This window comes from Onthophagus taurus, chromosome 2 (genome assembly GCF_036711975.1).
Source record: "Onthophagus taurus isolate NC chromosome 2, IU_Otau_3.0, whole genome shotgun sequence".
In the NCBI taxonomy this organism is placed as follows: domain Eukaryota; kingdom Metazoa; phylum Arthropoda; class Insecta; order Coleoptera; family Scarabaeidae; genus Onthophagus; species Onthophagus taurus.
This window is the reverse complement of record NC_091967.1, coordinates 29,620,416-29,635,900: the sequence shown is the minus strand read 5'-3', so window position 1 is coordinate 29,635,900 and position 15,485 is coordinate 29,620,416. Positions and strand designations below refer to the sequence as shown.

The 15,485-nt window shown below is 37.1% G+C and overlaps 3 protein-coding genes across 3 annotated transcripts; all 3 read left to right on the top strand.

Moving 5' to 3' along the window:
• The first annotated feature begins 5,933 nt into the window (after positions 1-5,933).
• Positions 5,934-6,431, top strand: LOC139432725 (uncharacterized). Its single transcript, XM_071201489.1, has one exon. The coding sequence runs from the start codon at positions 5,934-5,936 to the stop codon at positions 6,429-6,431; it is 498 nt and encodes a 165-aa protein (XP_071057590.1).
• Positions 6,432-6,861: 430 nt separating this feature from the next.
• LOC139432724 (uncharacterized) lies at positions 6,862-7,404 on the top strand. The gene has a single exon (XM_071201488.1). The coding sequence runs from the start codon at positions 6,862-6,864 to the stop codon at positions 7,402-7,404; it is 543 nt and encodes a 180-aa protein (XP_071057589.1).
• Positions 7,405-10,791: 3,387 nt separating this feature from the next.
• Positions 10,792-13,170, top strand: LOC111418491 (uncharacterized). The gene has a single exon (XM_023051034.2). The coding sequence runs from the start codon at positions 10,792-10,794 to the stop codon at positions 13,168-13,170; it is 2,379 nt and encodes a 792-aa protein (XP_022906802.2).
• Positions 13,171-15,485: the final 2,315 nt, after the last annotated feature.

Genomic DNA, 15,485 nt, shown 5'->3' with positions numbered 1-15,485 from the left:
TTGAGACCCCAGTTCCTTCTTAGGAGTCTGCGGCAGATCTGGTTTGCCATGATGGCCTTTTTCTTCACCTTATCTAAGTGTGAGTTCCAGTTTAATGTACTGTCTAGTATTATTACCCCTAGGTATTTAACTTCTGTTTCGATGTTAATAGTTCTGCTTTCAATGGAGGGTGCTTTTATTTGTAGCTTCCTTCTCAGAGTGAAAGGGTCAATTTCGATTTTATTGGGATTAATGCTGAGCCTATTGCTTCTACACCGAGTACTGGTGAGTAGTAGGGCTGTCTGCATTAGTTGAGTTATGATTGTATCATATTTACCTCGGATTGTGATTAACAGGTCATCAGCATACCCTTGAATCTTAAATCCGTTTTTAGTTAGGGTGTTCATCAAGTCATCAACTACCAGGCACCATAATAGAGGTGATAGCACTCCCCCTTGGGGACATCCTCTTAGCGCCTTTATAGTCAGCGACTCGCCTCCCACACTAGCTGTGATCTGCCGACTTTTCAACATGGCTGTTTGCTCTATTTACATACAACAATGACAGGTGCTGGTCTCAAAAAGAAACAAATTAAATGTAAATTATAAAATTAAATATATTCTTGGAATAAATAAAATACAAAAAATTAACTTGAAATAATGAAATAAATTTGAAGTAGCAAAAAAATAAAAAATGTGAATGCGATGTAATAATTATGTGATACAAGCGTTGCGAAGGGTAGAAGAGAATAGCGTATATGTGCGTATATGCGAAATTAAAATGCGAATGCGTTAGTTACATACTGAGCGGGGTGGCGTGTTGCACGTGCGCACACGACCCCTAGCGGAGCGAACATACACCCGCCGAAAACGAATGTTTTTTACATTAAACGAATAATAATAATAAAGCAAATAAAATATGATAATAAAGAAATATGAGTAATTGAAATTTGAAAAAATTAATGAAAGTTAACAATAAAAAATTAAAAAGAATTAATAAAAGATAAACGTTTAAAGAGGTTAAATTAAGACTCAATCGGCAAAGGACAGAGTTTTGAAACAGGTCTCTGTAATACTCCTTGCGCAGTTTTAACGTTTACAACGTGCACAATGTGGTCCGGTCCCGGTAAACATTTTTCTACGCGTCCCAATTTCCAAGATAAATTTGGTTGTTGTTCGTTACGAATCAATACTAACGTTCCAGGTGTTATATTAGGAAAATTCATTGTCCACTTTGCGGTTGTTTGGTATATTCTGGAAATCTATATTGGAAATCTCACTAGTTATTGGTGAAAATGTAAGGAAGTGACCAGGATGTAAGTTTTCCTGATGTACGTGCTCAACAATTAGTTCGCTAAGACGATTTTTACTTGGCAATAAAATAGGATGCTTGGCATCATAACTTAAATCCGAGTATCTTAAGCGTCCACCCACTCTGATTAAATTTCCATGACCAATAAAGGGTGATAATTTATGAAAGGGTTTGGGATCTGGAAAATGCACCAGTTGCACTTGGCGAGCCATAAGATAAATTGCCGTTTGTGATTCCACCATTGATATTGATAAATTGGATATATTATTATTTATTTTTCGGCAACCTGCAACAAATCTTAAAACATAAGATAATATATTTTGAATCTTACTCAAGGAAGAATATCGCTCCATCAAGATAAGGATAAAATTGTCAATTTTTATTATTCTATTAACTGTAGCTACCTGTTTTTCTTCCGGTAGTTCCTCATCACATACTGACGTCAATTGATTGGGCCGGAAGTGATTACCAATGAGGTCCATTCCACCACAATTTACAGGCAATCATCTACAAAGGAAGCAATCCTCGAGACCCAGGATCAGCGGGATTTTCAGCCGATGATACATGGTACCATCGATCACCAGATATGATATCCTGGATATGACTCGTACGGTTTGCAACGAATACCTTCCAGCGATGTGGTGAGGATTTCAACCAGCCAAGAACGATCATTGAGTCACACCAGGCAAACACCTTGTGCTGGATATCACTCGATAGGATTGACAAAACAAACTTCGCTAGATCAGCCAACAAAATAGCACCACAAAGTTCCAGGCCAGGTAAGGATGTAGTTTTAAGAGGCGCTACCCTAGATTTAGCACAGATAAATTTTAGTATAATAGTATCATCTGGCAAAATAGATCTTAAATACGCCACAGCACAATATCCCACATTAGATGCGTCAGAAAATAAATGTAGTTCTGCGGATCCGTTCACGTTCAGCTGAATTAAACGAGGTATTTTTAATTGCGATAACATTGGTAACTGACTTTTGTATTGAATCCAATAATTTCGAAGCTTCCCAGAAGGTACATCATCCCAATCACATTTTTCCTTTATGGCGAAGAAAACCACGAGGATTAGAATAAATAAAATAAAATAATAATTACCGCAGCGGGGATCTCAAGTAGAGGCGTCGTACGTCCAGATCACCTAATTGCTAACACGATAAACGTATCACCAAAAGGCCCAACAACGCACGCTGGCCGAAGAATCTGCTTGAGGACAAAGGGTATCCGGCTCGAAAGACCAAAATTTGTTTGCTCTATTTACAGATAACAATAAAGATGGGAGATTATATATAGATATCCAAGGGAGATTTCATTACATCCTAAGGATTTTAAATATTTTTTTTGGAAAGAAACAAAGAATATACTGTAATAATAACCGATTACCAGTAGTTTAGTCTTGTTTGATTATCGTATTGATCGTAGAAGAGTTTTTTTTGAACAATTATAAAATAATGTTAGATACTATACGCTAGTGAATTTCGGTACATTTTATTGTTCTTTAATGTTCTAATCCTAAACTATCACTTGTAAAGTCGATGCGAAGTAATTTTAAAGATTCGATATCAGATAACCTCAATTTAAGTTTTTCAAAATTATTTATTTAAATCTTTATCTACCCGGATCAAACCTATTTAGAACGATAAACTTAACTTGGTTAACAAAGAAAATAATTAATATTTGTATGGAATAATGAAATTTGGATGAAAATTTACAAAATTAATTTGAACATATTGGAAAATTTATCGTTGAGATCAGAAGAAAATGAATGGATATTTGAAAATTGATTTAAAAGAGCATCAAAATTACTGTTGTAATTTGTATCTTTTTTATACACATTTTTGCTTTTTTTATTTGTATTTAAATTAGTTTTTCGATTTGTCAAGAATCATAGCAATAAGAGGTTTTTGTTTTGTTTTCGTTGTTGACAACAAGCGCGTCACTATCAATAAGATTTTTGTAAGAGCGTCGTTTTGAGTCGTGTCGTACCTTCGTTATAATTAATAAATAATTCGTTACAACAAAAGGCAGCAAATCGTTATTCGTTACGAAGATGTGTTAACCAGCGCTATAACATACGTTATATTATTCAACATGGTCCTTCGAGCCGGATTAAATTAATTATCGTCGTTTTTGAGATTATCATCAGTCGTGGTTGCCAAGCAACACAAACAGGAAAAATTTGGTGAGCTGGAATTCAAAGGAAATTCGGAAGAACTTTCGTCGGGACACGTTATCCACGGGCCGGAAGCATCCCCCTGTAAGTTTGAGCGTGTCGTAAGCATATAATCCTTTTTTTCCATTTCCTTTTCCCTTGCTTAAATTTGATTCAATTGCGTTGCGTTCATTTTACGTATTATCATGTCGGAAATAGAAACTTTAATAAAAAAACGTGGCATTGTCAAAGGCAAGCTAACAAATTTTTCAAAATTTATTACTAAATCGAAATTAGATGATAAGGGTAGTTTCGATCAGACGTGGGTTTTTGAGTTGGAACAACGGTACGATCGTGCACTTAATTTAATTAGTGATTTCGAAATCATTCAGGAGAACATTGATTTAGTAAGCGCCGACGGGGAGGTGCAAGCGTTAGAACGAGAAAATTTTGAGACGGCTTTTTACGCAAGCACTGCGGAAGCCAAACGTATATTAACAAATAGCAAAAATTCTCGCAATTCTTCTCTCACTGTCAGTCCTGCTCCGGAGCAATGCGTAAAGTTACCGGTAATTGATTTACCTAAATTTAATGGAAATAGCGAATCATGGCTGGAATTTCACGATATTTTCGAGTCATTGATTCATAATAATCATGCCGTAAATGACGTTCAAAAATTCCATTATTTGTTATCAACTTTAACGGGTGAAGCTCGACAAGTAATTGCGAGTTTAGAAATTACCAATACAAACTATGATGTTGCGTGGGATTTAGTTTGCAGTCGATATAACAACCCTCGAATATTAGTGCAAAATCATATTAAGGCACTTTTTAAAATTGAAAGAATTACTTCCGTTAACTCGAATGTAATACCCACTTTAATTGATAACATTCGCAAACATTTACGTGCATTAAACACATTAAAGGAACCCACCGATAAATGGGACACATTAATTGTCTATTTAGTTTCCACTAAATTGGATTTCGAATCAAACCGTGAATAGGAACATCAAAAAATACAGATTGATAAACCCACATTAGACGATTTATTGGATTGCTTAAAAGGTAGAGCTGATTTATTAGAATCACTTGAAGATAAAGGGGCGTCTAAATCGTTAGTTAAACATCAGTCAGCTACTAAAGCTAGATCATTTGTAGTTTCAAGGCAGATAGATGCAATAAAATGTGTTTTGTGCAAGGCCGAACATAATCTTCAACATTGCCCTGAATTTCTTCAACTTAACATACAAAAACGTATAGAGCAAGTAAAAAAATTGAAACTTTGTATGAATTGTCTTCGATTGGGTCACTTTATTGATCAATGTAGGTCGGGTCTACGTAAACAATGTAAATCTAAACACCACACCCTTCTGCATATCACATATAATCGTTCAGATTCGCAACAATCACCAACAAAACACAATTATAAACTCTCACATCTAGTTCATTAACAACTGTACAAACTTTATTATCAACTGTCACTTTACATGCATTTGATCGGCGAAATAAAAAACACACATTCCGTGCACTACTAGATCCAGGTAGTCAAAGTAGCTTCATAACGACAGATCTTCGCGAAAGGTTGCATCTCCCTGAAACAAAAACAAATATCAGCGTTACGGGAATAACTCAATCTAAATCTACAATTTCTAGTTCATGTTTGCTAAAAATACATTCGCATTTTACTAATTTTTCACTTCAAGTTACGTGTCTTGTCCTTCCAGTAATTACTAGTAATTTGCCTCAGTTCGCTATCGATGTTAATTCGTTAAAGATTCCTGCTCACCTACGCTTAGCTGATCCTGAGTTTTATAACCCAAATAGTATTGATATGTTACTAGGCGCAGATTACTTTTGGGAATTGTTGTGCATAGGTCAAATCAAATTAGATGATGGACCGGTTATACAAAATACAAGGTTCGGGTGGATTGTTTCGGGTACGGTTCAAACAAGCGCTGTGCCTTCTATCCAGTGCAATTTAGTTCAAAGCGCACAGTCATCAAAACTTCACGAACAACTCACGCGTTTTTGGGAAGTTGAGTCGGTGAACGTACCCATTTCGCTATCGAAATCTGACGCGTTCTATGAGAAACATTTTCAAGAAACGACCTCGCGAACGGATGACGGCCGATTCATAGTTACAATTCCAATCGATGGAGAACTTCATCAATTGGGCGAGTCGTACCACAATGCCAAAACACGCTTACTAAGTAAGGAGCGTAAATTCAAGCGATTACCAGAATCCGGTAATAAATATCGCGAATTCATGCGAGAATTCTCTGGATTATTCCATATGCGTAGGGTAGTATCACCGCAGGAATCAGATAAAAATAATTACTATAGACGCGTCGTGCCCTACATCCACCGGTTATTCTTTTAACGATCTGCAGATTGTGGGTCCTACTATCCAACCAGATCTATTTAGCGCTCTAGTCCGGTACAGACAATATAGCATAGTTGTAGTATCAGATATTCAAAAAATGTATCGTGCATGCCTCGTTAACACGATACAATTAAGGTTCCAACGTATTCTATGGCGCGATTCTGAAAATCTTCCAATAGAGGTTTACGAGTTAACCACTATTACCTACGGTACAGCATCAGCAAGTTACCTAGCGACTCGCTGTTTAAAGCAGTTAGGTTTAGAAAGCTCCGATCCAGTGATTGCTAACGTTATTAAGAATCATTTTTACGTAGACGATCTTCTTACGGGAGCGGATTCAGTTGAGAAAGTTATGTACATTATTGACGGAGTATCACTAACTTTGAATGCGGGCGGTTTCAAGCTACATAAATGGGTTTCTAACAATCCCGCAATATTACTTTGTGTATCAGATAGTAGAGCGGAAGATATAATAGACATGGGACGTAGAGAAAATACGCGTACGTTAGGTCTGATGTGGGATCCTCAGAAAGATGTCTTTAAATTTAACGTTAGCAAAAACACAACTGTTCAAAGTTTTTATAATTTAAGTTAATTAGTCGGCCGTTCCGTATTTTATTCGTTATTATTATTCAGTTGTTCTCACGAGTTGTTGTAGTTGACATCAAAAAGCGTAATAAATCGTTCCGTGTAATTTTCGTTAAAAAAGTAGTTTTCAATCGTGTTAATAGATACACACGTTCGATAGAAGCTCTTCGGCTTTTATTTGCTATTCGAAGAGATACTTATTCTACAAGAACAGTAAGATTTTTCCTTTTTTTGACAGTTTTTTTTAACACACGCGTTTTTAAGTAACTTTCTATAAGCGTCTCAGATTTTTCCCGCGCCGGTCTCGATTATTTCTTAACATTTTTTGGTCCTTCGAGCCGGATATAACCGGAAGTGCGGAGAGAAGGCGAGATTTTTTGAGACGTTTTGAGTATTTTTTCGATTTTTCATTTTCGTTATTGTGTGTTTACGTTACCATGGCGACCGCTCGTGAAATTGACTTAAACCCGATTTTCGAACGGCAAAATGACATTCACGGGTTAATTTCTCGGACAATAGATAATTTGAAAAAGCTCGCGATCGCTAAACGTACTCGCGGGAACTTTCAAAGTCGTTTACAACGACTTGAGACTAATTGGGATGAGTTTAATAATGCTCATAAACAATTAATTCAGTATCGCGACAAGTATTCGGATACGATATATTTCACCGAGGACATTTTTTCTGAATGTGAGGAAGCTTATTTCGATGCTAAGGGGACATTGCTTGATTTGTTAAATCCTCTTCCGCTGTCTCCGACCCCGGAAGTTGATACAAAACTAGTTTCAAACGTCAGTTATTCGTCATCGCGTTCGCGTCATTTACCGAAAATTGATCTTCCAACTTTCGACGGTAAATACGCGAATTGGGCTCAATTCCAGGACTTGTTTTCTACGATGGTCAATGACAATGAAGACCTTACCGATGTCGAACGTCTTCAATATTTAAAAATGAGTTTGACCGGTGAACCCGCTCAGTAATTAAAAAACATTTCTGTTACCGGTGATAACTTTTCAAGATCGTGGCAAATATTGATTGACTGGTATGAAAATCGACGGTTATTAATTGGACTCAATTATCGATTTTATTTTCCGCGCGTGCCGTAAAGAGTGATTCTTCTAGCGAACTTAAACGTCTTGTCGGGTAAATTAAAGAAGCTTTCGGTGCCTTAAAAGTATTGAAGTGTCCGATTCAGCATTGGGACTATATTCTCGTATATTTAATCGTACGAAAATTAGATACAGACGCTGTTAAAGAATGGGAGAGATCGATTGGAAATCATCGCGATCCGTCAACGTTTGATGAGCTTGAGGACTTTCTGATGAACCGTATTCACACCTTGGAAGCTGTCGAAAATCTTCAATCTAGCCGTAAAGTGCATTCCATTTCAATGGGTTCTAAAGTCTCTAGTGTAAAAGCTCATAATGCTTCTTCTCCTGTAAATGGTTGTGTTATGTGCAATTCAGCGCATTACATTTCATCATGTCCGGCTTACCTTTCAAAAAGCCCGGCAGAGCGGCAGGATATCCCGGAAATTATGTTTCAATTGTCTTGGTTCACACACCGTCAACAAATGTCGCGTTTCTAAACGATGTCGTGTTTGTCGCAAATCTCACCATACGTCTCTTCACGACGCGCCACGACGCTCAACTTCAACTAGAATACAATCTTCAGTTGAACCTTCAAAGTCAGGAACAGTTTTCGCGCCCATACAAGAGCAACCGAGCATCACCGCTAATGACTTAACCGTATCGAATCATCTTTTACATTCGCACCACATTCATGCTCCGGTACTGTTGGCTACAGCTTTAGTGCGGATTGAATCATCGCATGGACATTCCGTCATCGTTCGAGCCCTTATTGATCAAGGATCCGAAGTTTCTTTCATCACCGAGTCACTTGTACAACAGCTTCAACTTCCGCGAAAACCAGCAAGTATTCCTATTTCCGGAATTGGTTCGCAACGTACAAGTATTTCAAACGGAATTGTTACAGTTCAATTAAGTTCGCAATTCAATCCATTTCTTTCATTTAACGAAGAAGCGTTAATATTGCCGAAATTAACCGCTTATTTACCTCAAAAATATTCTGCTCAGTTACCGATTGAGCTACTGAATTTACAGTTAGCCGATTCAGATATCTCATCATCAAAAAGAATTGATTTGATTCTTGGTGTGAGTTTATATTCTAAAATTCTTCAAAATGGTGTTAAACGAACTAGTGATGGTTCTTTGATTGCCCAGCAAACCGCGTTTGGATGGATTCTTTCCGGCGTACTGTCGAATCAATCACAATCAAACTTCAACCCGTATGGTTTTCAGTGTTCGATAGATCGTGAATTCGCGGATTTAATGCAAAAGTTCTGGACGATAGAAGAAGAATCAAGTTCTAAGCCGTGTTTATCTACCGACGAAATTGATTGTGAGAAACATTTCGTCAATTCACAATCGCGTGACAGCTCTGGACGTTTTATTGTTCGTTTAATCGTCTGGCGTGAAAATCCTTCGGAACCTCTTCAAAGTTACGAATTGACAACGGTAACGTACGGACTTTCATGCGCGCCGTATCTCGCAATTATTCGACAGTTAGCGGAAGAACATGTTGAAGAGCAGCCTCTCGGTTCTTCTGCTCTTTTTCGCGACACTTACGTGGACGATATCATTTCCGGTGCTAATGACATTGATGAAGTTCAAGAATTAATCTTCCAATTAAATCAAGTTTTAACGGCGGGCGGTTTCCTAGCGCGAAAGTGGATTTCAAATGTTTCAAAAGCGCTCGCATATGTTCCTTCAGACCTTCTATCCGATACAGAAACGTTGCGTGTTCAAGATGACAATTCCCCTCGCGCATTGGGTATTCTTTGGAACAATTCGACCGATGACTTTCTATTTTGTTTCAATAATGACGATTTTGACTTTCGAGAACTTACTAAGCGTAAAGTTCTATCATTCATTGCGCGTTTATTCGACCCCCTCGGGTGGCTTTCTCCGATCATTGTAACTGCGAAGATTTTTATGCAAAATTTGTGGACTTGCAATCTCGAATGGGACGAAATCCTTCCGCATGACCTTTGTGTTGATTACGCCGGACCTTTTCATTTGAAGCATCTTCGAGGACGTGGTAGTAAGACGTATAAAGGTTATCTTATTCTGTTTGTTTGTTTAGCCACTTCAGCCGTCCATTTAGAAGTGGCCACAGATTATTCAACTTCAGGATTTCTTGCTGCGTACAAGCGATTTTCCGGAAGAAGAGGTATCAGTGAATGCCTCTACAGCGACTGTGGCACGAATCTTGTTGGAGCTGACCGTGAGCTGCGTTCCATGTTTTCTTCAGCGTCCAAAGAATGGAAAGAAATGGCTAGTCTCTTGAGCGGCGACGGCATCCGATGGAAGTTCAATCCTCCCGGAGCACCACATTTCGGTGAAAAGTGGGAGGCCGGAGTAAAATCCGTTAAAGGCCATCTTCGAAAAATTGTCGGATCGACACTTCTTACGTATGAAGAATTCAACACCGTTTTGATTCAAATTGAGACCGTGCTAAATACAAGACCTCTATGTTCAATATCTGACGATCCGAACAATTTTGATGTTCTGACTCCGGCTCACTTTCTCATCGGTAACGCTCTCACCGTTGTTCCGGAGCCGTCCGTCTTCAATGAAAAGATATCGAGACTCTCTCGATGGCAGCTTCTTCGTCGTATGGTTGAAGATTTCTGGAAGATTTGGGAAAAGTTTTACTTACAATCTATGCAGAACGCTACGAAATGGTTCAATCAACAAAATCTTCCTCAAATTGGACAGCTTGTACTCATCCGAGATGAAAGATTACCTCCGGCGAAATGGTCTCTAGCAAGAATTCTTCAAATTCATTCCGGTGCCGATGGCCACGCTCGCGTCGCAACGCTCAAAACCGCAAATTCAACGCTTGTTCGTCCGTTCGCTAAGTTAAGCATTTTGCCAGATTGTACAAATTAGTAATGTTATTCAATTGCAGTTATTTTTTCACATTTCATTTCAGTTGCATTTAATTCAGTCTTTTTATTGTTAATTTCTTTCTAAATATTTTCTTATTTTATTCAATGTAAAAGTTTGTTTTCCTGCGGTCATTTTTTCTTATTTAGTTTGTAATCATTTCAGTTAGGGTCAATTTTCAAATTATTGTATATTTTTTTTAAATTTTCTGTTGCCATTCGGCAAGGCGGGCGGTAATGTTTAAAGTTTTTATAATTTAAGTTAATTAGTCGGCCGTTCCGTATTTTATTCGTTATTATTATTCAGTTGTTCTCACGAGTTCCGTGTAATTTTCGTTAAAAAAGTAGTTTTCAATCGTGTTAATAGAATAGTCTCGATTATTTCTTAACAACAACTATGGCACGGGTTACCAAACGATCTATTCTTTCTGAGATAGCTCAAATCTTCGATTCGTTAGGGTTATTGAGTCCTGTTATCATAAGGGCCAAAATTATCCTTCAACACATTTGGCAGGAGGGATTGGATTGGGATGTTTCACTTCCAAATCAAATTTACACACGTTGGTGTGAATTTCGTGACATGTTAGTTCTATTAAATTCCATTGAAATTCCACGTCATATTTCGTTAAAAAATGCGAATGAATTTGAACTGCATGGATTTTCAGATGCATCAATTAAAGCATACGGAGCTTGTGTTTACTTACGAGCTACTAATTCTTATAATGATTATTCGGTTCAATTAGTATGCGCAAAATCCAGAGTGGCTCCAATAAAACCTACTACGGTTCCGCGATTAGAACTGCTTGGTGCTTTGTTACTTACCGATCTTGTTAATAAAGTTAGAACAGCTTTAAATCTACAAATTAAAAGAGTAGTGTACTGGACGGACTCTAGTGTTCTGATAGGATGGCTAGGAACTGATCCTAGTAAATTACATACATTCGTAGGGAATCGCATTGCGCGAATTCTTGACTTATCGAGAGCGTCTGATTGGCGGTACGTTTCAACCGAGCACAACCCCGCAGACCCCGTTTCACGCGGTATAGACTCGGGAGCCCTCGCGGATTTAACAATATATTGGTGTGGTCCTGTATGGTTAAAGCAAGATGAGTCGTTATGGCCACGTAGAACGTTTCGTTCTGAAAGTTTACCGGAAATAAAGGTTAACGTTCTAAAAGCTACTATAATTGAAGAATGCGTTATTCCGTTCACGCGCTTTTCGACCCTATTTCGGCTACAACGTGTAATAGCATATTGTCTACGGTTCATTAATAATTGTTCAAATAAATCTGATAAACGAACGGGTTCTTTAAAATGTTCGGAATTGAATGAAGCGCAAATTTACCTAATCAAATGTAGTCAACGAGACTCATTTCAGGATGAAATTAATCATTTGAGTGGCAAGGGCAGTTTGCCGCAGAAAAACGAACTAACTAATTTAAACGTATTTCTTGATCACACTGGTATTATGCGCGTAGGCGGTCGATTACGCAATTCGTCTTATAACGTTGATAAAAAGCACCCGATGCTACTTCATAGTAAACACGTGTTAACGCGGTTGATCTTCGAACACGAACACGTACAACTTCTTCATGCAGGTCCGCAACATTTACTAGCTTCAATACGGGATCGGTATTGGCCGATTGGGGGGAGAAATCTTGACAAAAAGGTAATCTTTAATTGTATGCGTTGTTTTCGAGTAAAACCGCGGGTGTCGCAGCCTATTATGGGCGATTTACCATCGCAACGTGTTACTCCAGCACTTCCGTTCAGTACCACCGGCGTCGATTACGCTGGCCCGTTTCTTTTGAAAGATCGGAAAGGTCGTGGTTCTAAAAGTTCAAAATGCTATATTTGTCTATTTGTATGCTTTATAACACGTGCTATACACCTTGAATTGGTGTCGGATTTGACTTCTGAATGTTTTATTGCAGCACTGCGGCGTTTTGTTGGTCGCCGTGGAAAGCCGTCTCAGATTTTTTCGGATAACGGTACCAATTTCGTCGGCGCGAATCGCAAGCTTCACGAGTTAGGAACGTTCCTACAAGGTTCCAATCAATTAACCGATGTGATTGAGAATGAGTCGATTAATTGGTCATTCATTCCCCCTAATTCGCCTCATTTCGGCGGTTTATGGGAGGCAGGCGTTAAAGCAACCAAATATCATTTAAAGCGGGTTGTTGGCAATGCAATACTTACCTTTGAACAGTTTTATACGCTGTTGATTCAAATTGAAGCTATCCTAAATTCTCGCCCTTTGTCACCCTTGTCCACGAATCCCAATGATTTAACACCCTTAACTCCTGCGCATTTCTTAATTGGGAGAACGCTTTCGGCCCCACCAGATCCAATCCTGGATCACGTCAAGTTAAATCGGCTGTCCCACTATCAATATACGCAACGAATTCAGCAAGACTTTTGGAAGCGTTGGTCAAAGGAATACATTTCGGAACTCCAACGCCGTTCCAAGTGGTCAACTAAAACAGAGAATCTTAAAATTGATGAATTGGTTGTAGTAAAGGATGACAACTTACCAACATTGAAGTACTTATATGGTCCGTTCCTGTTCAACTCTAAAAAAACAATTCATCCTGTTCCTATTAAAGAAAAATATCCGTTCCTGTTCAATAATTTCGAAGAAACGATTAAACTCGCTCATGATCAAGTAAAGCAATTGGTTCCGTTTCTGGTAGAAACCATCATCACTAGAGAAGAGAAAAATTGGTTCCCAATCCTGAATCCAACTGTTCCTGTCATGAAGAAAATATTTTGCTGAGTTTGACCTCCAAAGTTCGCATAGAAACAAATTGGCTAAGTTATTTTTTTTTATAATTTATTGTTTTTGTTGATACATTTTTTTAAAGAAAAAAACTCTTTTTACCTTCAATACGAGAAGTTCTTGATAAGTTCAATATAAATTTTGAGATTACGATTACTATTTCCTAATTAATTTAATATTTGACGAGTTGTTTAAGACCATAACATATCCGAGTTGATAAATATTACTTCGAATTAACTAATTTAGAATATTTGTTTATATAATCAGTAAATTTTGTTAATTTTGTCGACAACATTTCAATTTGATTGCACCTTAAGTTGTGCACATGTTTGTCTTGACAGTGTTATCAGAACCTGCCTTTAACCCTGAGATAATTCGACAATTCTGTTTAAATATTTAAATTCTTTTCAATTTAATAAAAAAGCAAATTATTATAAAATTTAGTAATGTTATTTTCATTAAAATAATTCTTTTCAAAAGAAGAGGGACTATTTGCGGTCCATTTGGAAAAACATTACAATACCTTACCTTTCGGACCGGTGATCAAGACTTGGAGTAAAGCTCAGATAGAATAACATATTATTATTTTGGTTACTGAAGAATTTATATATAACATTTTTTTGTATCTGATTTTCCTTAAGAAAGAATTAAAAGAATATCTCATTCTGTACATCATTTTTTTTATCATTTCAATTTATTTTTGTGAATTCTTGTTTGGCGAGATTTTTTTTATTCTATTTTTACCGTTATTTTTTTATATATATAATTTTTGATTTTACGTTGAGCCAAACCATACGGAACCATACGGAGTCAGACGCGGGTTAACTTTTCATTTTCATTTTATCAGTAGTATAGATTCGTCGATTCAAGAACCTGCGTTCTAGGAGGAGGTTCTTGAATCGGCAAATTTTTTGGGGTCAGAGGAGGTTCGATGAGGAGACGAGGTTCTTGAATCGGCGATTCTTTTAGGGGTCGGAGGAGATTCGATGAGGAGAGAAGGAGGTCAATTAACTTGTGAAGATCATATTATTTTGACGAAATTATTACAAATTTATCTTTATTTATTTATTTATTTAGATCATGTTATTTTGAGAAAGTTATTAAAAATTTTATGCATTTTTATGCAAAGGTATACGGAGTTTAAAAATATATATGTATACAAACGCACTCGATGCATCCTCCTCCTCCCAATAAGTTTCAGGAGCGGTGAGGGTTTATAAACGCCTGCGAAATGTGGTATTGACGTAGTTCTTTCATAACAAGTAGAAGTGTACAACATTAAATTGTAAAATGGTCGTGTGTGAGGATTGTGGAAAAAGTTTTACTCGAGTTGACAATTTAAAAAGGCATCAACGATTATCTTGTATTGGCAAGAGAATCAAGCTTGACGCACCGCAAATTCCAAAAGCAGTAAAATGTGAGGCTTGCGATGATTATGTAAATAGACAATGTTACTCTGCACATTTACGAAGCAACGCACATAAGCGTAACGCTTTTGTTATAATCGATGACGGAGTGGAGAGAATAGCTGGAGCATTCGGCGATAAAATCGTCAGTTATCGAATAAGTGTTCTTTTGTGGATTTGGATGAATTTTCACATGGAGTTCGAGGAAAAATACTAAATCTGATTCAAAGAGCAATCGATATTCACCAAAATGTAAAATTAAATATGGAGTGTTTTGGTTTGTATTTTCTACAATCAAAGGAAGACTGTGAAATAAAATCATTCAATACGAAAAATAAGGTAGTATCATTAGCGTCGGATCTGTATAAAATATATAAGGAATTTATTGATGAAATTTCATCAAAAATGTCAGAATTCCAGGAACGAGATTCAGGTAAGCGTAATGAGACATAACATACCTATGCATTAAAAAATAAATGTTTCAATCTTTTATTTAGGATGGACTTTAATGCAAATCCTCTATATGGAGTTAAATTTAAACAAATATAATCCTATAAGAGCATCTAAATCGATTTACCGTCGCAAATAAATGCAGAGCATGCTGTGATAAATATACAAAACGCGGATGATGCATGTTTTGCATGGGCTGTAACATCCGCACTACATGAACCGAACGGTGTACAGAGGACATCTTCGTATCCGGATTACCTGGACTGCGGCTTAGACTATTCAAATATTGTGTTTCCAGTTAAATTGCGTGATATACCTGTATTTGAAAAGCAGAACAAACTATCTACTAATGTATATGGAATAAATGAGTATTTTAAAGACGGTGTTATGAATTATGACATAATTACAATGTATATATGTCGGCAAAAAGAAGAAAGACATATAAATTTATTATTG